General features: G+C 40.0%; 1 protein-coding gene across 1 annotated transcript in view; it reads right to left on the reverse strand.

The window, feature by feature from the left end:
- KDM2A (lysine demethylase 2A) overlaps nt 1-25052 on the reverse strand; it is an 86316-nt gene that overhangs the window by 14595 nt on the left and 46669 nt on the right. Inside the window, exons 3-12 of the mRNA XM_045854797.1 lie at nt 24549-24687; nt 23847-23925; nt 23453-23499; nt 17414-17592; nt 15677-15783; nt 15217-15310; nt 13646-13799; nt 12678-12793; nt 10660-10786; nt 8169-8563 (exon numbers count right to left, since the gene is read on the reverse strand). Coding sequence (XP_045710753.1) covers nt 8169-8563; nt 10660-10786; nt 12678-12793; nt 13646-13799; nt 15217-15310; nt 15677-15783; nt 17414-17592; nt 23453-23499; nt 23847-23925; nt 24549-24687 — 1437 coding nt within the window. The remainder of the gene's footprint in view (nt 1-8168; nt 8564-10659; nt 10787-12677; nt 12794-13645; nt 13800-15216; nt 15311-15676; nt 15784-17413; nt 17593-23452; nt 23500-23846; nt 23926-24548; nt 24688-25052) is intronic.

Below are 25052 nucleotides of genomic sequence, written 5' to 3' on the forward strand. Positions count from 1 at the left end.
CTCCCCTCCCCCACTTCGCACTGCCGAGGAGTAGGACTCTGCCCATTTCCTCTCCCTGAGAGCACAGAGCTGTCCACAAACAGGGACTTTCCACTTTCAGCAAAACACACTGCACAGAAACATCAGTGATTGTTTAAGAGTAGAAAAGGAACCTAACTGTTCACCAAAAGCAGTCTAGTGCTACTGGCAAGCATTTTGTGGGGAACAGAGAAGGGTAGGTGGAGAAACTGTCTGACTCGGGTGGGCGGGCGGGCGGCGGCTCGGGGGCGGGGTGGGGGGGGAGCTGGGGGGCAGCTGTTCACACACACAGACGCAGTTACTAGGGTCTGTGTGGGTGTGGAGGGAAATGCAGATTGCTTCCAAGCCTCATTTTGCTGGGGCCATACCACCAAGCACGGCCCAGCTTTCATCAAAAAAGACTGACTCCAGCTGAGGCCCTTCAAGAAACCATATAAAGAAGCCACCAACCTTCACCAGAGGGGATTTGGGACAGGGAGCGGGGGCGGAGTGCGGAAGAGCTAACGCCTATCTAGAATCCTGGCTTTCGGGAGAGCATTCAAACACAAGCCCACACCCCACACTGCACAGGAAGGGGAAGAGAACAGCGGGAGACTGAGCAGAGAAGGGGAAAGCTGCTCAAAGCCAAGCAACCCAATCCAAAAGCACACCCCACCAAGCAAGGGAACAAGTGCAGTGACGGCTCCACCGGCACGAAGTAACCGAAGCATTGTCCCGGACTCGCCCGGCAGGCAGTCCTCCTGCCTTTCCGTCAGACAAAGTCCCCACAGTTACACACACCCTGAACCAGGAAGGGCTTGCTATCCGCCCGCCTGACCTTGCGTTTCTCGTCCCTCTGGAGCTGCCGAGGCTTTTGGTTGAAGTTTCCCCAGCGTCTTTGTTTTTTGCTTTCTGTATTGGAAGTTGTGTTGAAGGAGTTAGGTTTTCTGCCTCTAGGAAAATCCGATCTACTTGAAAATCCTGGGATCTCCCATAGTACATAAGGCAGGGCAGTCCAGGCTACCCACAGGGAGCAGCATGCAGCGCTCGGAGCTCCTTCCCGAGACCTTCAGCTCAGCCGCGGCTTCCTCTGCCTGCGAACAATGCTGCTGCGTCACCCACATGCAGCTCCCAGAAATGCTTTGCAACGGAAGATGGCAGGGGGGGGAGCCGGGCTTGCCAGCAGAGGGCCCAGGCGGCCTGCTGCAGAGTCAGGAGGGGTGTGCTCTTCAAGCCTCTCTTCCTGGTCATTGGAGGAGAGCCTGCCCGAGGAGCTGGGCCGAGCCCCGCCCGTCAGCTCCCTCCCACCGCCCCTGCAATAGGAGAACCCGGGGTGGCCCGAGGGCGCTGCTGGCCGACTTCAGCAGGCGCCAGCCAGAGGGAGGGAAGGCTTTAACCCATTCGGCATCTGGTCTTGAATTAGTCCTCCTACCAGCCCACCCCCGCTCCCTGAGGGTCACCTCTTAAGGCTAGTTACCAACAACTACCTGACTCTTCTCCCTGAATACACTCAGAGCACTCCCCCCCCCCGCTCTCTCAGGCACACCGTGAGTGGCCTGAAGTTTAGCCCCTGGGAACGGGCAGGGGAAGCAGGGGAAGCCGAGCCCCTCTGGAGATACCTTTTCTCCCCACCGGTGACCAGACTTCAATTGCCCTCACCTCCACTTTCCCAGCCCAGAATCCAGAACCAGCACACAGGTTTCCAGAAAAACCTTCAGGAATGACACATTTCAACCAATATTGGGATACTTAAAACAATGCGTCTGTTTAACATCAACAATTTCTACAACAGATGCCTGCCTCCAGTTGGGACTGGGAGCCACCATGTGAGAGACGGGCAAAGGCAGCTCTTCTACCAGTCCCTTCTTGACCACGCCAAACTAGCTGAGGTGCGACCTCAGATCAGGGCACTCTACTCTCCTGCCCTGGAACCAGGCTCAGGGAGCCAGCAAACGCGTGCCTGCCAGTCTCCCAGGACCTTACCTTGCTGTACTGATTCTACTCCTCCGGGTATATTCCATGCTCCACACACCAGCTTTCCTGCCCATTTCCTAGTCTAGTGGTTGGTCCTGACTGCCTCATTCTCATCTCCCTCCATGAAGCAGCCCTGCATCCTGGCAGACACCCGGATGCTCCTTCGGACAGCCACTGGGGTGATGCCAGTCCCCCACTCTCCTTGAACTAATCACTAATCTACAGACAGGACGAAGCTCTGAACAAGTGCTCTCTCAGACAATAGGGGACCATATTTTGGGTCCAGGTTTATGTAATTTTTAGATTGTCAGAAATGTAACCTGAGCTTTTTTTTTTTTGGAAATTACAGAAGCTGCTTCGAAAGAAACATTTCAGGCCACTAAGAACTTAGCTGGGAACATTCTAGCTGGGAAATGTTTTATTTCCAGGATAAATGTTTCACTGAGTTTCTGGTGCAGAGTCAGCAGTCCAATAACCTTCCTGGGGTCTGGGGCTTTTGCTGCCAGGGCCTGGATACTTTAATTTTTACAGTAGCTTACCAAGAAAAGGGGGGACTTTTGTGCTTTTAGGTGGAGCTCTTCCTGGAAATATTTATATGGTCATTCTATCCTAATCTCTCCTTTATATTTATTCTTAAGATTCAAAGACTCAATCAACCTATTATACGTGAAAAACTTTCCTTAACAGTATGAGAAGTCTTGGAAAAGGCTTATTTCGGTCTTAGTGCTTTCTAACCTAGAGGGATGATACAGTGTAAATACTTAAGACAAACATGCTACTCTGAAACAAAATGTAAGTTCAAGTTGTAGCAAGTACAAATTCTAGAAGGCCACCAGCAAAGACTAAAAACAGATAGGGCCCTAGGAAACATCGCAAGTTAGTTTCCAAACCACAAATTAAACAAAGATCAGAGTTAAGGGTGGAGGGGAGTGAAAGGGGGGAAATGGGACAACTGTAACAGCATAACCAATAAAATAAAAAATATAGAAAAAGATCATAGTAAAAATATGACATTATAATACAGAAATATAATGAAGACATTTTAAAGAATTAAATCTATTTTAACCTAATCTATATGCCTTGTAGCTGAGTTAAATTATTTAAAACTTTCTACTTAGAGTGTTAATTAGTACGAATATACTGTCAGTAAAAATGACAAATGTTTTTCCTTTCCTAATCTGGTTTAATGGATTAAGATCTAATTATACTGGTTCTTTACCAATTATTCTCTTTATTAGTATCTGATAAAAAAAAAGTTCTCATCAGTGTTTCTGTATTTATTTGTAACCATAACTCTGACTTCACTCCTATCATATTCCTGGGATGGAATTTAAGGTAAATATTTAGATCATGATTACAAAATAAAATGTTAGAATCTTAGATTAGAGCAGCAATAGCCTGTTGTACCATAAAGTACAGTTTTCAAATTCATAAATTGTGAGCTTTTACAATGTATATAATACAATGTTGTAGTTATCAATCTGTACCATCTAACAGGAAAGTTTACTAACTGGAGAAACAAGAGGACTGACACCTCCCCCCGCCAGGACGGACCCTCAGTGTGTGCTCAGCGCCCTCTGCCACCCACAGCATCTGCAAACCTGGACTGCACTTAACTTCCTTAGTCCACTTAAATGCCTGTCACACCACTGGATATAAGCTCCCTGGGGGCTTGGTCCCTGGCACGTTTGCATGTTTACCCCAACACTACACCAGGTTCCTACCACAAAGTAGGCAGGCATCATTCACAGTAGCAAAATAAATTAATTTCGTAGATTTGTAAAATCAAATTTTCTTGTAATAATGATACTGTTTGTTAAATACTTTACTGACATCATTAATTTTCATAACAACCACACTGAGGTAGATGTGAGAAGAGAAGCAAACTTGCCCCAAGGTCACACGGTTTCTAAGCTTATCAAAATGTTTTAGAGCAAACAAGAAAATAGAAAAATATTCAACACTTAATTTTTCATTAAGGGAGTTAGGTACCCAAATATATTGATACATTAAAAACTTCTTTTTACATATGTAATATATTGAGTTCCTTTATTATCAAAACAAACACAATGATAAAGTCTGTTAAAAACTCAGTTTCCCAGCTGACTCCCACCTCCTCGAAGTGCCCTCCTCCAGCCCCGCAACAATGCAAAGAGACTCCTTTTCCTACATTAATGGGACTGTACCACACATACTGCTTCAGGTCCTGCCTTTTTATTCGGCATCTATCAAGGACACAACTTCTCGATTTTAGAAATGTGAAAATACCTCACAGTACAAGAGAACTCCATTCTATTTTTAATCTACTTTTAGGAATCAAGTTTACCCACACTCCATCTAACCAGGACTTTATACACAGTGTTTACTTTCCCTTGAACTTTACCAATTAGTCAACACTTTTTTTTTAATGCCCCATTTTTCATTTAATTTTCTTCCAACTCTGTATTCTGATTTGCTCTTCAACACTGTAGAACTTACAAGTTTGGGAATCTTCAAATCACTAAATCACTGAAATTTCACCAAATCACTAAAATTAACTTTTCTTCCAGAGAATATGCTTATGAGTGTGTCTCATCTCACCACTTTTCCTCTTATCTCTTCTGCCAGTTATTTGCGAAAGCCATATAGGCTGCAGTAAGAAATAATTCCTTTCTCTGCAGGAAGGGTAAATAAGTTTGCTTCTGTCCTCCACTGCAGCGTACCTTCGGTGCTACAGACACTCCGTTCTCTAGCACTGCAGTCTCCGCATGTGCAGTGATTCGGCACCTGCCCCATCCAACTCTTTTTTTCTGTGTGATGCTCAGATTTTCAAAGGATCCAAGCTCTAAACTCACTATTACCAGAAGCTCAGATTAACCGTAACTAGTTGAATGTAGGAATAAGTAATCCATTTGATCTTAAGTAAAAACTACCTGCAGAGCTGGGATCTAAATCTGTTGTCTCTTGATGTCAGCTGCATTTTGACTACTGCACTGGGTAAACAAAAGGAGGTGTGACATAGCCTCTGTAGGGAGAATTCAAACACTGCCAGCCTAAGCAGTCATCCTACTGGCCACTCACACTTTGGTCTCTGTGCTACTCTATCTTAGCCAACATTGTCAGCCATGTTTTTCATGATTCCTGATAAAAACAAGGACACTCTCTCCAGGCACTTTTATAATGCTAACAGTGGCTTTAGATGTCTCTTCTTAAGTCATTCCTCTTCTAGTGGCCTCCTTTTACCTTGCTTAATATTTGACCCAAATCTTTCTACATTTCCCCCTACCACTTTGCATCAAATATTTTTAAATTTATTTTTAGAAAGAGGGGAAGGTAAGGAGAAAGAGAGGAAGAGAAACATCATATGTGGTTGCCTCTCACATGGCCCCCACTAGGGACCTGGCCTGCAACCCAGGCATGTGCCCCGACTGGGAATCAAACTGGCGACCCTTTGGTTCGCAGCCCGCGCTCAATCCACTGAGCTACACCAGCCAGGGCGCCTCAAATATTTTTAAAATATTTATTTATTTTAAAAGGTTCTTAAAAAAAAGACTTTATATGTTTATTTTAGAGAGGGGAGGGAGGGAGAAAGAGGAGAGAAACATCAATGTGCGGCTGCCTCCCCATGTGCCCTTTATTGGGCACCTGGCCTGCAACCCAGGCAATGTGCCCTGACTGGGAATTGAACCCGTGACCCTCTGGTTTGCAGGCCGGTGCTCAATCCACTGAGCCACACCACCCAGGGCTTATTTTTAGAGAGGGGAAGGGAGGGAGAAAGAGGGAAAGACATCGATCGGTTGGTTGTCTCATGCACTTCCCCGCCTGGAGTCCTGGCCCACAACCGAGGCATGTGCCTTGACTGGGAAATCGAACCAGACCTTTCAGTTCACAGACCAGTGCTCAATCCGCTGAGCCACACCAGCCAGGGCTCAAATATTCTTATTTAACTACTTTAGTTAACAGAGTTTGTGTATTTTGATCACAACAGTTGACCTTGTGTATATAATCAGTGGGTTACACTATGACTTCCTACAATTGGATTCAATGGAGTCGAATTCATCTATAGACATCTCTTAGGACTAAAAAGTTATTTTTTTTTTCATGAATTAGAAACATAGATACCTAGGCTAAAATAATGTCAGTGAGATATAAACTTAGAAATCTTTCTTTTTAGGGTTTTTGTAACTAATTAAAAAATTGATTTTAGAGAGAGGAAGGGAGAAAGAGGAGAGAAACATCAATTTGTTGTTCCATTTATTTATGCATTTATTGGCTGCTTCTTTTATGTGCGTTGACCGAGGATCAGACCCGTAACCTTGGTGTATTAGGACAACACTCTACCAAATGAGCTACCTGGCCAGGGGTCCTTAGGGTTCTTAAAGGCAATTATACAAGTTAACTCAATAAGTCCCCAAAGTCATAATTTTATACTTCCCACATGTATCCCTGATGGAATAGCTACATTATAAAAAAAAAAAATCCAAACCCTTCTGTAGAAAGAAAGATATTACACTCAAATTCTCAGGAAAATACAGCATGTGTCCTATCACAGTGGTTAAAAAAACAAATGAACAACAGACCCAAATGTCCTTTGTTTACTCAACAATGGGAAGTGAATTTGGGGTCTCGTCTGTGAGTCTGGGAAAATATGGCCGAGCTTGCTTCGCCATGCATTAACCATTACAGAAACAGGAGTGCACCTACTGCCTGGAACTTAGTCATCTCCTTCTCTACACACAGTCACAATGATACCACTTGCACCTTCTAGAACAACTCTTCTAAAACCAAACTGTAACACCAACTGTCCAGCTTCTATCACTACTGGAGAAGACCAAATTCACCGGGTTAGACTTGTTTCAGCATCTGATTTTCAGCTTTTCACTGATGTTTAAATAATAAGATAATGAAAATGTCATCATAAAAAGAAGTTCAGGTCCTATTCTCTAAAGATAGAATTCTTTGGAATTCTTTCTTGAGGTGGCTGCAGAAGGTAGGAAGCACTTCGTTTGGTTAGTGGTGACCAAGGAAAAACATGAATCAGGAAGTAGGGATGAAAAAAATCTACTATGAGATATTTAGCCCACCTTTCTTAAGGTCACACAAAATTACTCCCTATATATTCTTCTGAGGACTAAAATAATCTATATGACAAGTTTTAAAAGAAAACTTATTACAAATTGTAAATTAGCTTTCTAATACACACCCATACCCTGCATCGAAGACACAGTTCCAGACACTGGTTTAAAAAGAAAATTATTATTCTCAGCTTCATACTTTTTGGTGTTCCTATTAAAGATTACATATGAGAAAAGACTTAAAAGAACTTCCTCCAGTTCAGAAGGCTCAAATCTGGATCCCTTAAAATGAGTCCTTTTCTTTGAGACCAATATATAACAGGTGGGAAAGGCTTTGAAGATTACAAATACTGGGAAACCTCTTGAAAAAGACATACAACATGAAGAAACCTGGTATAGCAACAGAATGCATTATGTTTAAGTGATACTTTTCTTAGATGTTGCCTTGATAGATGTAAGTCTTAATACTAGGTAAATCTAAAGTGAAGTATGCTAAGCCTATTTAATATAACCTAACACAGAACAATTTCTTCTCTTCTGCTTGGGTTAAGACTGCAAGACATTGTTATTGGCCACTTTTGTTCTGAAATAGGCCTCTTTATCGGAGGGTAACTTAAGTTGAAAGTACTATTTTTTAAAAAAGGTTTTATTTATTTCTTCTTAGAGAGAGGGGAAGGGAGGGAGGAAGAGACAGAGAGGAACATCGATGTGCATGAGATATGTTGATGGGTTGCCTCACACTCCCTCAACTGGGGACCTGCCCACATCGGGAATCAAACCAGCAACCTTTTGGTTTGCAGGTCAGCTCCCAATCCACTGAACCATACCAGCCAGGGCTAAAGTACTACTTCTTTAAAACAAACACTTTCTCAGGCTGTCCTTTATTTTTAGGACCAGACTGAAATTTGTGTTTTTAATACTAAAATTAAGTCCTAGGTTAAGACACAAATGTCAGTATTTTCATTACAAAGACTTAACCTTTTTCTAGGAACTGAAACACTGCAGCACAAACACACGCACGCACATATTAATTTCCCTCTTGTTACACCAGAAATTATCCCAAATTCTTATACTTTCTCAGAATCCAGACACTTACTGCCCTAGCCAGATCAGCAGCTGTCATGCAATATAACCAACTCTTACCTTCACATCAGCAATGAGAGCGTCTTCATCTTCTATCCCTGTAGGGACACATTTCTTGTGCAGCGGGAGAGACTCCAACTTATCTACAAGGCAGCGAAGGCCTTCAAGCTCAAAATGGGTCAGATGCACCTGCCTGTCCTTTCGGGGAGTACACTGGGGATCCCACACTTGGCCATTGTGAGAGCCCCGGCTAGAGTCAGAAGATGAATCTCCAGACAAGCTTTTCTTCAGACTTGGAAGACTTCGGCAGGTTTTGCCCAGTCCGTCATAATCCAGGTTGACCCCATTGGCTACAGGGCTAGTGAGGACTGAACGCCTGCTGCTCAAGCGCCTGGGTTCCCGATCCGCTGCCTCTTCCTCCCCATTTCCGGATTCCAAACCATTTAACTCCAGATCTGCCAGTAGGAAGAAAAAAAATGCAGTAAGAACGTGCCACTTGGTCACGTGCTCAATGAGAGAAACAAGCAGAATGGTCTTCAGGTTATAAATGATGAAGTTGTAACGTTTTTAAAATGTTCTCTTATTCTAACACTCATATGTTCACTGTTGAAAGTCATGGCTACAGGTAAAACAGGATCCTGGGCTGTAAGACAACTAAGACAATGATCACCTGGATTTTCAAAAGATTCGGAAGGGCCCAATTTTGTATACTAGAAATAAGTTACTTATGAAAATGGCTATAAATTAGTCTCAGGTTCAAACTCAAATTTGGGGTTATGATTTCATTATCTTTGAAAAAGTAGACAGTATGAAGCACATATATTTAAAAAGCAGTTTTAAAATTAAGAATTGAGCTACCATGTGGTCCAGCAATCCATCTTCTGGATATCTACCTGAAAAATTTGAAAACATTTATTCATAGAGTTACATGTACCCCTATGTTTACTACAGCATTAATCATGGTAGCCATGGCATGGAAACAACCTAAGTGGCCTTTAATGAATGACTAGATAAAGATATGGTATAGACAAGAGACTACTACTCAGCCAGAAGGAAGGATAAAATCCTGCCATCTGCGACAACACGGACGGACCATGAGACTACCAAGATAACCGAAGTCAGTCAGACAGAAAAGGACAAGAACGGTATGATTTCACTCATATGTGGGTTGCTAAACTGAAAGCAACAAACAAACAAAACAGACAAATGAGCTCAGACACAGACAATAGTATGGTGGTACCAGAGGGGGAGGGGGGCGAGAGAAGGATGAAGAGGGTACAGGCAGTCAAATACATGATCGTGGAAGGAGACTAGACTTTGGGTGGTGAGCAATAGGTAGATGACGTATTATAAAATAGTACACTTGAAACTGAGATAATGTCGTTAACCAATGCCGTTCAATAAATTTAATTTAAAAAGTAAAAAAAAAAGTGGTTTTGGTCATAATATTAAGCTCTGGAACTGAAATCCTAGCAACACAGCCAACAAACAAAACAAAATTAAAATGAAAGTTTTAATGAAAGAAGAGTTTCATAATGTTCACTGGTCTTTTATTGTGAAAGTAATACAGGTTTATTATCAATAATTAAGAAATACAGGAGGGTACGAAAGAAGTATCAAGAAATAGAGGTCATACTTTACCCCAACTTAAGTGTGATGTATTGAATATTTTCTTTCCATCTTTTCCTATGCATATGTATGTGATTGTGGTTAGATGTATTTTTAAACAAATTTGGGATCATGCTGTGCACACAATTCTGTATCCTGCTTTCACGTACTGGGTGAACATTTTGAATTTTCAAATGAGGATTAGAAACGATGCTAAAGCGAAAAGCATCCTGCTTGGACTGAATGTTCCATGTGACATGTGACCACAGGACATCACAGTGCTCTTCTCCATTGTAAGGCATGGAATGACATGAAATTGCCTAACCAAAACTATCCTGACAGTCAATAAAATATTTCTGCTGATAGAAGTTGGAGAAATAGAAGTTTAAAATATAGGTTTTTAGAGCCTTACCAACCTGGTTCAAAGTGCAGCATTCCAACTTAGTAATGTAAGATCATGGATAAGGTTTCTTTCTTTTCTTTCTTTTTTTTTTTTTTTTAAGTTTCTTCAACCTTAATGCCCACATTTATAAAACAAAAATAATACCTATTTGGCAGGTATGTAACTTAATGCATGTAAACTGCTTATATAGTGCCTAGAATACAGTAAGAGTTATTATGATGATATATTCCTAGTTTTTATTATGTCAAAGACCATTCTTTATACAATGAAACATACTATACAACTGATTACTCTTTTGAGGAGTGAAGTACTAACTCACTCAGACAAAGATGAAATCCAGATTATTTTGTTTAGCTTAACAATTCACATCTGGGTAGATCAGCTGTTAATCAGTGTTCAACTCCAATGAATAAATTTGGTACTTCCAGGTACAGATTAAGTAAAAAAATAAAACTACTGAACAACAGCCTACTGAATGTTCTTGGCCTCACCCTCAGTCCCACAGGGGGTCTTCAAAGTTCGTGCAGGCAGAACACTTACCCATGCTGAGGGACTCCTTCTGAAATTCCTTAGTTAGGTGGGAGCGGTTGGTTATGCAGTACACATAGCGCTCCAACACATACCAGCACATCTCATAGTAGAATGGATAGCGAAACTTATTTGGAACCTATAGGAACAAAATAGTGAGAAAAGCAAGCTGATAATTTTCAAAGAAAGAGAGTAAGATAATTGAGTCATTGCAATAACTAACCTAGGAAAAACTCTCCATAGTCAACCTATAAACCTAGGTTGGCACTAGGAGCAAAAATTTAAGAGGATCTGGCAACCTAGGAAATGCTGACTGTGAACAGCACTTCTATCGCTTTCTCCAAGATTCACCGATTGTTAACATTTCCCAGCATTTGCTACTCTCTAGTCATATGTGCTGTTATTTGCTGAAATACTTAAGAGCAAGTTGTGAACATCACACACCCTAAAAACTCTGCACTCTGATTGCTGTTTAATATCAATACCATTTGTACTTTAATCCTGTACAGATATAATTCAGCCCTTACCAGCTACGGTTTGCCAAAGAAGCCCTATTTACCCTTAAGGTATTGGACAGGCAGTAAACAGCAGGTGATGGATTTGGTCAGCTGCCTGTTTTTGTAAGGTCTGTGAGCTGAGTGTTTCTTACAATTTTAAATGATTAAAAAAAGAACAACTAAAACATCATTTCTGACACAGGAAAAATTATATGAAACTCAAATTTCAATGTCCATGAATAAAAGTTTATTTTATTTGAGCCAGGCTCATTCGTTTAAGTATTTCATTCTACAAGGCAGCGTTAAATACTTGCAACAGATATTGTACAGCTCACGAAGCCTAAAATATTTAGTACCTGGTCCTCTACAGAAAAGTTTGCCAAATCTTGCTTTAAGGTATCCACTGCATGTAATGAACTAACCGTTTTCCTAACACCTAGAAATAAGATGCACATCATTTTCTACAGTGCTTAATTCTCCCACAGAATTTCTCTCAGTTGAGAAAGGCACTTAACACATTTATGCTAAAATATAATAGTTTGAGTGTTTGTAAAGAAAGATACATGAATTTAAAGTCATAAGTTTTGAGTTGATAAATCCTATTATGACAAATTACTCTAAGAGCATAATAATGAAAAACACAGCTCAAGAGATTATCAAATGTCCAGCTCTAGCCCTATAAAAATCCAAGATACAAGCCCTGGCTGGCATAGCTCAGTGGATTGAGCGCAGGCTGCGAACCAAAGCATTGCAGGTTCAATTCCCAGTCAGGGCACATGCCTGGGTTGCAGACCATGACCCCAGCAACTGCACATTGATGTCTCTCTCTCTCTCTCTTTCTCCCTCCCTTCCCTCTCTAAAAATAAATAAATAAAAATCCAAGATACAAAGAACCTCAAGGAATTGGAGTCCTCAAAACCAACCATGTAGATATTTTATTTTTTAATGAGAGAGTGTGTGTGTGGGGGGGGATGGAGATGTGAGAGAGAAACAGTGACTGGTCGCCCAACTGGGGGTTGAACCTACAACTTGGGTATGTACCCTGACCAAGAATTGAACCCGCAACCAGTTGGTCAACAGGACAACATTCCAACCAACTGAGCCGAATCAGCCAGGGCCAATCATGTAAATCTTGTTAAACTTTTCTCTCAGTGTTCCTAAAATGTGAACAGTGTATTTTAACCCAAAGAAAAAATGAAGTTTTGAAACACTGAATCCTTCTCTCTTTTAAAAAAAATTTTTATTTATATTTAGAGAGAGGGGAAAGGAGGAAAAAAGAGGGAGAGAGGCATCAATGTGAGAGAGAAACATCTATCGGTTGCCTCTCAAACACCCGCAAATGGGGACTCGGGACTTGGCCTGCAACCCAAGCATGTGCCCTGATTGGGAATCAATCAGGTGATTTTCAGTCTGTGGAATGACCCACAACCCACTGAACCACACCAGCCAGGATAAGACAATGAATCTCTTATAACATCTATCTTAACGGAATAAACCGTGTCTTCACATCAATTGTTATACAGACTTACTTACCCGTGTCCGATCTTCAATGTTGTATATTTTTAACTGCATGGGGATATTGAAGCTATGCAAAAAATTGCCTCCAAACACTAATGTGTCCGTAGGAGTATACACAGCATGAATCCATCCTAGAAAAAGGGGTTGAAGGGCAGTGGCTGTAAGCACACAATATAGCTCTCTCAGAGAACTAGTATAAGACTCCATCACATTTTTATTGATTCTGCCTCTTAATGGTTGGTCAAGGTATTTAATCTCTTGCAGCCTCACAATCCTCTATAAAACCAGGATCAATTATACTTTCTATGGTTGTTGGTTTAAACATCAAATGAGAAAATGTATGTAAAGTTTTAGCATAACAAACTTTTAATAAATGCTGCTTCTATTTACTGGAGCACCTACTATGAACCAGGCTCAGTAAAAGAGTTTACATGTGTTTACTCCTTACAACAAAATAAGACAGCGATGAGGGATTTAAGTACTTGACCAAAGTGGTATCAGCAGTTAAATACAGAGTCAGAATTCTATGTGTGACTCTAAGATCTGTGCTTTGAGTGCAGGAACTAGTGCCTGACCAAAAATATTACTGATTCAGCACTCTCTCTGGCCTTCAGAGCCATCCATTAGAGGAGTAGGTAGGTCTTAACCAGGGGTTGTCTAACACCTGCAGAAGAGGTTTTATCCCTAGAGATTCTGAATTTCTAAGGCTAATGGTGGGCCCAAACACGGAGATCTGAAAAGCATCCATTGGCAATTCTGATATATACTTTCAGTAGAAAACCACTGGCTTAAAAACAAACAAACAAACAAACAAACAAACAAACAACTCAACATCTACTCCATAATAACTGGAAAAGACACCTTCGTTTTCTGACTACCCCAGCATCATAATCATTCGTGGGAGTAATTAATTAATCATTCTCCTTTTATTTAAGGAAAAAAATGGCTGGAGCAGATAATCCACGTTTTCCCATTTTGTTTACCTGAGGGAATGACGAAGGTATAGCCCTGCTTGAGCTCAATGCGCTGGCAATCTGACACCCGGTCGCCCAGAAAGATGTCTCCCTGTTTCCCTGACAGCAGCCAATTCTCGTACAGCTCCAGGTTGTGGGCTGTAGGGGGGATGAGCCAGAAGACCTGTGAGTTAAAAAACTTCAGTCTGTTAACAGCCATTGACATGACCCAGTCGCCCCCCACCCCTGAACTGATAAACACGTACAAAGAAAACTGGGCATTTTGCTTATTACTGAGGTAGCCCCTTATTCGCCCCTGGCTGTTTGGCCTCTATAGTACTGTCAGTTAGGTACAAAATCTTCAAGAGACAGGCGTGGATTGCTTTGTTCCAGGACCAAAAGGATAAATCTTAGGATACCACTTAAATTGATCCAAAGTAAATAAAATGACTTTGGATTTAGAGGTACAGTTGTTCTAGATTAGGACCTTACGTTTTAAAAGCTTTAAAGCTTTACCTGTGTTTTCATTTCAGTTTTACTTTTCTCTCACAAGTGCATTTGCTTCTATTTATTTAAACTAATTATTTATTGATTTTAGAGAGAAACATCTATTTGATTTTCCACTTGTTTATGCATTCATTGGTTGATTCTCTTTTTTAAAATTTTACTTATTTAATTTTAGAGAGAGGGGGAGGGAGGAAGAGAGAGGAGAGAAACAGCATCATGTCAGAGATACATCGATTGGTTGCCTCTCACACACCCCCAACAAGGGACCTGGCCTGCACCCCAGGTATGTGCCCTAACTTGGAAATGAATCAGCGACTTTTTGTCTTGTGGGACAATGACCAACCTACGGAACCACACCAGTCAGAGCCATTGGTTGATTCCTGCATGTGACCTGACTGGGGATTGAACCCGTAATCTTGGCATATCGGGACAATGCTCTGACCAACTAAGCTACCTGGCCAGGGCCCTGCATTCACTCCTAAGTAAAGGGAAAAAGAGTAACAATAAGAGGATAATACGATAAACCTCTGATAATAATTCTAGATTTCCATTCTCACACAGCATTCAGAAATACTTCAATTAGCTGGAATATAGTTCTTTATGAATGAGGATAATCTTTCAAAATCTATTTATATCTTCAGAAGCAAGGGCTTCCTTTGGTCACATTTCAGACCAAGGCCTTCACACAGGAGAAGGTGGTCTGAATTCCAATTTGTTCATTTCATTGTGAATCTATGTAAAATTTGCGTTCCCTTTTACTATCTTATTACATTTCCACATAGACAAATGATCTTATCCTGCTAAAACCGCTTCCTTGCTTTCATTTCAAGAACTCTGCTTTGGGAATCTACAAACAGGACTGCTGAGGTTTACTAAGTACTATGCAAATATTGGCATGATCATAGTGGCCTAGATGAATACTAATTCCTCCTGAATTCTAGCCAAGAAGGTCAATTTAATCTGCAATTCTCACTAGATACAAGTAGGGACAATCTCCTAATAGATTCATTTCCAGGGTATATTAAGCAGACATGAACTGAATGCAAAGCCATGTAAATTGTCAGATTCCAAGCCCGCCACATCTACAACTGTACCTTTCCCCCTTGATGGATGTGATACCAAACAGAGGTACCACCAAAGTCGACATGGAAGTCAGTATAGCAGCCTCGAACACTCATTAGACAGTACCTGACCCAAAAAAAGCAGCAGTGTTAGTGAACTGATGAGAAAAAGGGGACCTGCCCCACCGCAATGCCACACTCCCCCTTAGGTGCTCCCTCTATCTTCCACCCAGTCCACCCCCCGTCGGTGAGAGGAACGCAACGGCAAGTCATCACATTACCAGGATAAGTTTTTGCTCTAACTGGGTGATCACAGACTATGACACTCTTACATACACTCCTCCCTTGGAACTGCAGAGGCCACTCTTTAAATAATTCATGTTTTTAATACTTAGGACACAGAGCAAGGTTCTGGAGGGAGGAACCAACCATTCCTCGCTATCACTTTGGTTTCCCATAACATACTGAAGAAAATGCAGGGCAAGCCACTTACTTCTGCACTTTAGGGTACTGCATCTCCAAGATGGCATTTGTCGATTCAGTCTGACTTTCCTTCAAATGCCTTGGCCACATGTTGTCTACCCAGTCAATGAAATCCACCTTTAAAAAGGAAGAGGACACGTTTAGGCTTCAAAGGAAGGGTTGGGACCTTGATAGGGGCTCACTCAATTTTTCTGGCCATGTTCTGAGTACCTAAAACATACTTATGCATTGTCTTTTGTTCTCTAGAAAAGTTTCTATTTCCAAGCCCTTCCATAGATTCTACCCCTCCATTTAATGGTAGTATTTTTCTAATTTTTATAAAATTATTTTTATCAGCATTTTAAATTATCAAAATTGGGGATAAAATGAATAAATTAAGAATGTTAAAAAGAAGGCTTCCTGTGTGAATTACACATTTCTAAGTTTTAAGAATGAAAAAGTATGATCTGGATCAAGTTTTAACTTTATTAAGTACAATCATATTGTTTTTAAACTGAAATTCTAAAAATATGAAGGAACACATTTATTAAAAATGTTAATTATCACATCTCTCTTATTGAATCCTGTATTTATTAAGTATATCATGTTTGGCTAGTAACAAGGCTAAATACTTAACCACCTATACTTCCTACAAAAAGGATTTTTGTTATTCTGCGGGGGGGGGGATTCTTAATGAGAAATTCTGTAGTGTTTCATTATAGCATCTCCAATAACAAGAGGCAATGACAAAAAAAATTGCACTATCTCTTCAGATAACAGTGAAATACTGTGAACATTTTCCCATCGGTCTATCCATATCGATGTATTAGCGTAAGAACAATGTAACTTACTAGTAACCTTAAGGTGTGTATGTACAAACATATATACACATGTTCATAACAAAATTATAATAATTACCATATTTCAACTATGAAAGTCAAAAAGTATAACTAAGATAATTTAACTGGAGATTGATAAAACACTGAGACCATGACTTTAATAAAATGACTAGGTCTATTTCAAAGTGAAACCAATCCCCCTCAGGGAAACAAGTTTTCTCAGTGTCCTGCAGACAGCCACTACTTTGCCAAGAGATGGGTGAAATCAACCTCTACCTTCAGGAGACCTAAGGATCAAAATCTAACTTTCCATTCAGAATGGGGTGTCAATTTATTTCTAATAGTCATCCAATAGAATCAACTCAAGAAATCATTTCATAAAACAATCACCTGGCTCTAAACCAGTTTTCGCCCAAGCTTCTCAGCAAACCTATAGAACAGAAATTTATTAGGCAAACTTCCTAATGACAGTACCTTTAAGAGTGAATTTGGGTTTACAGGAACAAGTATAGAGGACACAGGGACAAAAACTAGGGGCAGGTGGAAATGGGAGGGAAGTGGGAAGGGCTGGGTGGGTGGGCTAGGATGGGAGTAAAAGATAGAAAATTGTACTTGAACAATAATTACAATAAAATTTAAAAAAGAGAGAGAAAAAAGTGAATTTTAAGACTCTTCTTCATTATGTATGTGCAAAGGCCCATGTTCCTAAATTAAGTTATTGGTGAAGTAAATAAGAATGGCCCCTTCCTACATAAAATTAAGTAATTTTAGAAAATGATGAACCATCTAAAAATACAAGTCATTCTTATCAAATTGTCTTGGTCATCTTTATCTTCATCTTAGTATGTACAAAAAAGTAATAAATTCTCCTGGTAAATAAACAACCCTGTTGGAGTCAATGACGATGTGGGGAAAATGGTTAGACTAACCGTGGAGGGCCTCTGCACCATGTTCTCCAGCCTGGTGTGGCTAAACTCTAGGCTGATAACATTATATAGTTTTTCTCGCTCCTCCTCAGGGGTCTCATAGTAGCGTGTCCACTGAGCCATAGTCATTTCAATGCCTTTCTGTGTGTTCACATCCATGACATCCACCATCCGACGACTCCCTGCCAGGAAAAATGCATCCATTGATTGGCCAGCTCTGCGGAGCCACTGATATCCCTAAATGTACTACGAATATGAAATACAAGTGAAAGGTAACAAACTATCCTTTCTTATTTAGGGTATTCAATAATAGACAAGGAGATAGTTGTGACCTGAGATGAATAATCAACAGAAAATCAAATCACAGAAAATGGAAAAGATGATGCGTAATATTAAATACAATAATTACTCTCTATGGCATTCTAAATGCTAAGTAGTGATCTTCATTTCACAGAGGAGAAGACAGGTGACAGGTAACTTATGGGACAAAGCAGGACAAGAATGCAAGCAGCCCAGTTCTAGAGTCAATGTGCTTATCGACTAAGCTACAACGCTTTGATACAGGTTTGAAATAACCTGATCTATCCCACAAATTGAATAAAAGACCCACTATTCAGTGAGAACTAGATTAAATTTGAATCTGTCTACTTTTTTGTTTAAAAGGGTCATTCCCAAACCTATGAAGCATTTCTTTCTTTTTTTTTGGGGGGGGGGTGTTAGATTTTATTTATTTACTTTTACAGAGAAGGGAAGGGAGGGAGAACAAAAGGGAGAGAAACATCAGTGTGTGGTTGCCTCTCATATGTCCCTACTGGGGACCTGGCCTGCAACCCAGGCCTGTGCCCTGACTGGGAATGGAACCGGCAACCCTTTGCTTCACAGGCCTATGCTCAGTCCACTGAGCTACACCAGCCAGGGCAGCATTTCTAATATAAAACTCTTTTCATGCATTCTACAAATACTTACTAAATGAAAAGGATACTATAATGGACACAATGATCTATCTATAGCAAATTCTCAACCAACAATAACAACTACAACAAAAGGCAGAATGCTACAAGAAGTGGCATGATATAGTAAGGGGACAAAACAATAGTTTTGCAGCCAAAGAGATCTAATTGTAAATCTCAGCTTCAATAACATCATTTTGCAATCTGTTGTGAGAATTTAGTTAACAAAGTAAAATCTTTAACATGACACAGGCGCTTAATTAATCAGTAGTTAAAAATAAAAATAAAAATAAAAATATTTTAAAGCCCCTGGCTGGTGTGGCTCAGTGGACTGAGTGCCAGCCTGTGAACTGGAAGATCGCTGGTTCAATTCCCAGTCAGGGCACATGCCTGGATTGTGGGCCAGGTCCCCAGTTGGGGGCATGTAAGAGGCAACCAACTGATGTATCTCTCGCACATCAATATCTCTCCCTCTCTTTCTCACTCCCTCCCCCCTCCCTAAAAATAAATAAAATGTTAAAAAAGAAAGCTTTAAACAAAACAAAACAAAACCTAGACTGACTATAGAAGAGAGGGAAGGAGAGTCATTGAGTTTAGCCCTGAAGAATAAATAGAATTCCAGCAAGAAAGACTCAACGAATTCCAGAGACAACAGTGTAAGAGAAAGAGAAGGTGTGAAAAGGCAGCACAGCTAAAAAGTTAAGAAAATGGCCCTGGGTGGTATGAGTCAGTTGGTTGGAGTGCTGTCCTGTAGACCAAATGGTTGCGGGTTCAATTCCCAGACAGGGCACATATCTAGGTTGCGGGTTCAATCCCTGGATGCCAACTCGAAGGCAACCAATCGAAGTTTTCTGTCTTACATTGATGTTTCTCTTTCTCTTTCCCTCCCTTCCTCTTTATCTCTGAAAGTAATGGGGAAAAAAAAAAAAGTCCTGGGGTAAGAATAATTAATAATACAATAAAATAAAAAGTTAAGAAAATGGTGGTCAAGGGAAGAGAAAATAAAATGCTGCTGTTGGAATATCAAGAATATTGTTGGCCCTGGCTGGTATAGCTCAGTGGATTCGGTGCCAGCCTGTGAACGAAAAGGTGACTGGTTCTATTCCTAGCCAGGGCACATGCCTGCATGGTGGGCCAGGTCCCCAGTAGGAAGCATGTGAGAGGCAACCACATACTGATGTTTCTCTCCGTGTATTTCTCCCTCCTTTATTTATTAAAAATAAATAAAATCTTTAAAAAATATATTGTTCAACTTGCAAGAAACTAATAAATACCTACTATATACCTGGCTTTGGCAGATAAAAAGAAGTATTAGGACCTCATCCCTTGCCTTTAAGGAATTTAGTCTGGTTAGAGATAAAAGATAACAGGCAAGCAGACAAGAGATAATACATCACACCCACTAAGATGGAGATGATGATGATGATGATGATGATGATGATAGGAGGAGGAGGAGGAAGAGGAAGAAGAGCTGGCCAGGATGCAGAGAAACTGGAGCCCTCAGACTTTGCTAGTGGGAACGTAAAATGGTGCAGCTGCTACAAAAAACTGTTTATGCTTCCTCAGTAAATTAAACATAGAACGACCACATAATCCACTGCTAGGTATGTGTATTCAAAAGAATCAAACTCAAGTGTTCAAACAAAAACTTCTACATGAATATTCATAGCAGCTCTAGTCACAATAGCCAAAAAGTGGAAATAACATCAATCAACAGATGAATGGATTAACAAAATGTAGTATACACACACAATGGAATATTACTCCACCATAAAAAGGAATTAAGTACTTCTGCATGCTACAACATATATAAACCTCAAAAACATGCTAAGTGAAAGAAGCTAGACACGAAAGGCTACATATTTTGTGATTCCACTTATATGAAATATCCAGAATAAGCAGATCCAGAGACGGGAAGCAGATTTGTGGTTGCCAGGGTAGAGGGAAGGAGCGAATGAGGAGGACTGCTTAATGGGTAAGGAATTCCCTTTTGGGGTGATAAAAGAAGTTCTGGTACTATATATTAATGATAGTTGCACATTATGAATATACTTAGCGCCACTGAGTCGTATACTTCAAAATTATGACAATGGTGAATTTAATATTATCTGTATTTTAAATAAAAATAAAAAAATTAAAGTAAATGTTGTCCTTTAAGAAGGTAGATCAAGAATGCCACCAGAGCTCTGGCTGGTTGGCTCAGTAGATTGAGTGCCTACCTGCAAATTGAAAGGTCACTGCTTCGATTCCTAATCAGGGCACACGCCTGGGTTACGGGCCAGGTCCCCACTCAGGGGTGTGCAAGAGGCAACCGATCAATGTATCTCTCACACGTCGATGTTTCTCTCCCTCTCTTTCTCCCTCCCTTACCTTGTCTCTAAAAATAAATAAAATCTTAAAAAAAAAAAAAAAAAGAATGCCACCAGGGCTCTTAGATAAAATAATGACATAGTTATAGCTAACATTTACTGGGCATGTGCTATGTGCCAGATGTTGTTCGAAGCACTTCACACTTAAGTAACATGTCCAAGGTTACACAGCTAGTAATTAGTAGAGCTGAAATTTAAACCCAGACAGTTTTGTTCAAGTTCATACTCTTAACCAATATATACCATTACAAAGTTTACATGATAGAACAACTTTCTTCTTCTTTTTGAAAGAAATTTTATTTATCGATTTTTAGAGAGAGGGGAAAGGAGAAAGAGAAAGAAAGGAAGAGAAACATCAACATATGGTTGCCTCTAGTGTGCCCCCAACTGGAGACCTGGCCCATAACCCAGGCCCACAGCCCAGGCATGTGCCCTGGCTGGGAATCAACCAGCAACCCTTTGATTGGCAGGCCGGTACTCAATCCACTGAGCCACACCAGCCGGGGCAGAACAGCTTTCTTCTTTCTGGGACTTGAACTGACAATGGAGGTGTAACATTCCATTTTAAGTATTGTAGAAAAGACGACTGAATTAACCACAGTACATACAATGACAAAAGATTATTGTAATCACCAAGTGTTTGCTCACTGCCTTTTGACAATCATTAGTTATCCAAAAGGAAGAAAAACCCAACTATCTTCCTAAGAACTTGACTGCAAGTGGAAAACAAACAAGGGACGGAAATCAGGTATTGGCAGTTTTTCCACTTCACTTTTGTGTGAATTTTTAAAAATATCGCAGGGATATAAGGCATTCATGCAGGTCAAAAAGTTTTAGTAAACAAGTCTTGGCAGTTCAACTTTAAAGCAATTATAAATAAATCTGTTCTTTCTTTCTGGACAATGCCAGCACTTGGATTTTTTAAGAACAAGTAAATTTCTTTCTGATGGCAACTCAATGGTGTTGGTAGCATTTTTATCCCACAGTAGATTCCATCCATTCCCTATACTTTTCTGACTTGTCCTACATGCAAATGCATGTTTTTAATGTTGTCTGTGTTCTATGCTATTCTGTAAGTTTGCTATTAAAATATATTAGACTACTTTTTTTTTTAAACTTCCATCATCTAGACTTCAAACAACCTGGACATAAAGTTAGTCATCAGTTGAAATGTCTGATGTCTGTTAGTTTCGCTATAATCACTGCTTCATTTTAAATCACAGCAAAGATATCTGTGACCATTTACAGGTCTATTTGGAAAATATACAGTTACCAAAGGCTTCCAAAGGTCATTAGCAGTAAATATATTATTAAAGAAATGAAAAAATGGTAAGAGGTGAGAAGAAATTCATAAGGAGACTTGTGATTGAGTAAGTCCTTATATTTGTGTAGCTTACAAATTTGGGTAAGTCAATGGTGAGATCCAGAAGTTCATTATTTTAAACAAATATTACAGATGACTCCGACACAGGACATTTGTGGACCACAAACCCTTAAAGAATGCTTGGCCAACAGAAAAAGGTTGTGGTGGTCTATTAACTTAAAGATCCAGGGAATTATTGTTCTTGGGGTCTACTAGGAAAAGAAGTCAAGTGATGGACTGAAAAGTACTCGAATGGGTTTTTCTGAGGACCCCTGGGAGAGCCCTATCTTGGGAAGAGTAGAAAAAGCATTTTAATTACTCAACAGATTTACTGAGCACCTACTACACTCCAGAGAATGTGCTAGGTACTAGGAAATACATAGTGACAGGCAGATGACTGGACTCTGATAGAGAAACAGTGAGGAAGTAAATAACAGGGAAATAATTTTTCTCTACCTGGGTTATCTATGACTTGCACCTCTTGGATACACAGTCTAAAAAGGGCCCTCAAGTGGCCAAGAGATAGTACTGCAATATTTAACTTCCAAAGTGAGAGACTGCAGTGGAGCTTCAGCAAAGGAAATTGTAGTGGCAGGAGGAAAGCATCAGAAAACTCCTTTTGTTTCATGTTGGAAACATTTCTAAAAGATTCTAATCTACTTTACTGCTTTGTGTACAGGACAGTGATCATCTATGAATTCCTAAGGACCCTGGCACGTCTATCTTTAACTAACCCCAAGTAGTAGTTTTATTCTTTAACTAGATTGTTCTAATTTGCTTTCTTTTCCTAATTTTGAATATAATAAAATATATATCTAAAGACTAAAGACTCAAGTTAACCAGTCACTGATGAAGAGAAATTTTAATGTATCTACTTCTCAGTCTACAAAGTTTTAAATCTCATCTAAGTTACCCAATGGCGCAGTGGAAAAAACTTCCTGGAACTTTTTCTATTGCTTTCAGGGAAAAAAAGAAAAGCAGAGATATGAATGAAGCTTCATTCTTGGCTCAGAGATATAAAATTTCACTTTCCTGGGAAGGGTGAAGAGCCACGGAAGGCAAGCTCTTGGCGGGGGGGCGGGCAGTGGTACACAGAGATGGCAGGTAGGTAGGAAAGAAGCAGAGATTCGAATGTTCTATGTCTAATGAGTGCTAAACAAAGCAACTTTGTAATTCCCTTTGAGAAAATTCTCAGCTGCTGAATAGTAGTTTCTAATCTAGAAACTACTTCGAGTACTATCTACTCCAATCAAATATATAGTCCAATGCTTCTAAGCCTTCAAATCTCAAGAGAGTTAAGACTCAGTCCTAAATCTAAAATCTGTCTCAAAGACACAAAGGCCACAAGCTTAATACTTACCCACACACATTTTAACATCATTCACAGTGAAGTCTGGATCTGGCATCCTATGAAACAAACACCAATAAACACAACTTAAATGGGAAGCACAACTTTTCTAGTCAGTGTAAGTTTTTTCTTAAAGTACTAAGAATCAGTTGAGACATCAATATTCTTATTTGGGCTGAAAATGTATTTTAAATAGAAATGATTTTATTTTCTTCTTAGCTCACCTGTATTTTTCATTTACCTATAACAACCATGAACTGTTTTTATAACAAAAGAAATATACACCCTTTTAAAACTAAATAGGAAAATTATTTTCAATTATCAATGATCAATATTGCATTGTCTGCAGTTCTAGGTATAACATGGCCATTTCACAACCATATGTAATCAGGCCAAGAACACTTACTTTATTCCAAGTCCATCGGAGTTCTTGAAAATCAGAGGGTCTCTTAAGCCACCTCGCTGAATATACTCTACATTAAAATCTGTCACCACAGGAAAACATTGTTAGAAAGGTGAAAGGTATGGCTGGAAAAAAAGTAACTGAGAAGCAGGGTTCAGGGCTTTGCTACGTCTGTGTTTCCACAGTTAATTCATATTTCAACCAATAGGGGGTATTGCTGTTAATGAATCATCTCATAAGTCCTAGGCAGAAATTATCATCACCCTGTCTCTTAACAGCCAAAAAATTTAACTCTACCCACAACAATACATACCATGACATCCTTGTCAGTTTGCCAAGGAGCAAAGCTGCATGGTACACACAGAATCACACACTTCAGTTTGGGTACATGTGTAAAAGGTGTTTTATTATACTATTGATGATTAAAGCCAAACCGAGGGGAGAGAGAAAGATGGAACGGGCCTAAAGGGAAAAATTCCAACAGTATTCCTGCCCTAATGCTTGCTTCTTCTAATATAGCAGAGAATTACTCATGGGGTGGGGGGGAAGTTGAAGGTAGTGGTGTGTGCGTGGTACTGTGCAGTAAGAGAAAACTAAATAGCATCAACAGGCAATATCCTGGCTGCACAGATGCTGAGACACAGTTCCCAGAGTATAAACGTCCTACACTAAGAGACTATACATCTGAATCAAAATTATACTGACCTTTTCCCTCCATAAAAGTAACAAAATTTGCATTATATTTGTTGGTGTGAAGTTTCTCTTCCAAGTCAAAAGTTCTTTTCCCCTCAATTTCATCATCTGAAATGCCATCATCTTCATAGCGTCGTCGCATGGTACCACGCTGGAGAGAGAGGGATATCAAACATGAAATCGTGTCCTTTTTCATACCTATCCAAATGTGGGCATAGTTTCCCCTACCTATATGTTTAAAGTACTCTTTCAACTTCAGTTGCTATATCATGCCTCAATATCCCTTAAGATCTTTCTCCTAACTAAAGGTCAGTGAGTGTTCTCAGAAAATATATAAAATAAAACAAAGTTTTATTTACTTATTTTAACAAAACAAAGTTTTTAATGAGGCTGCTTGTGATTTGTTCCCTCTGTTAACTCTTTCAGCCTAAAGACATAAATTTACGATAAAATTTTGACCTAAAAGAGTCTACTAAACATTTTATTTGGCTCTGACCAGCATGGCTCAGTGGGTTG

This window comes from Phyllostomus hastatus, unplaced genomic scaffold (assembly GCF_019186645.2).
Source record: "Phyllostomus hastatus isolate PE091 unplaced genomic scaffold, TTU_PhHast_1.1 phas_scaffold_11, whole genome shotgun sequence".
Classification (NCBI taxonomy): domain Eukaryota; kingdom Metazoa; phylum Chordata; class Mammalia; order Chiroptera; family Phyllostomidae; genus Phyllostomus; species Phyllostomus hastatus.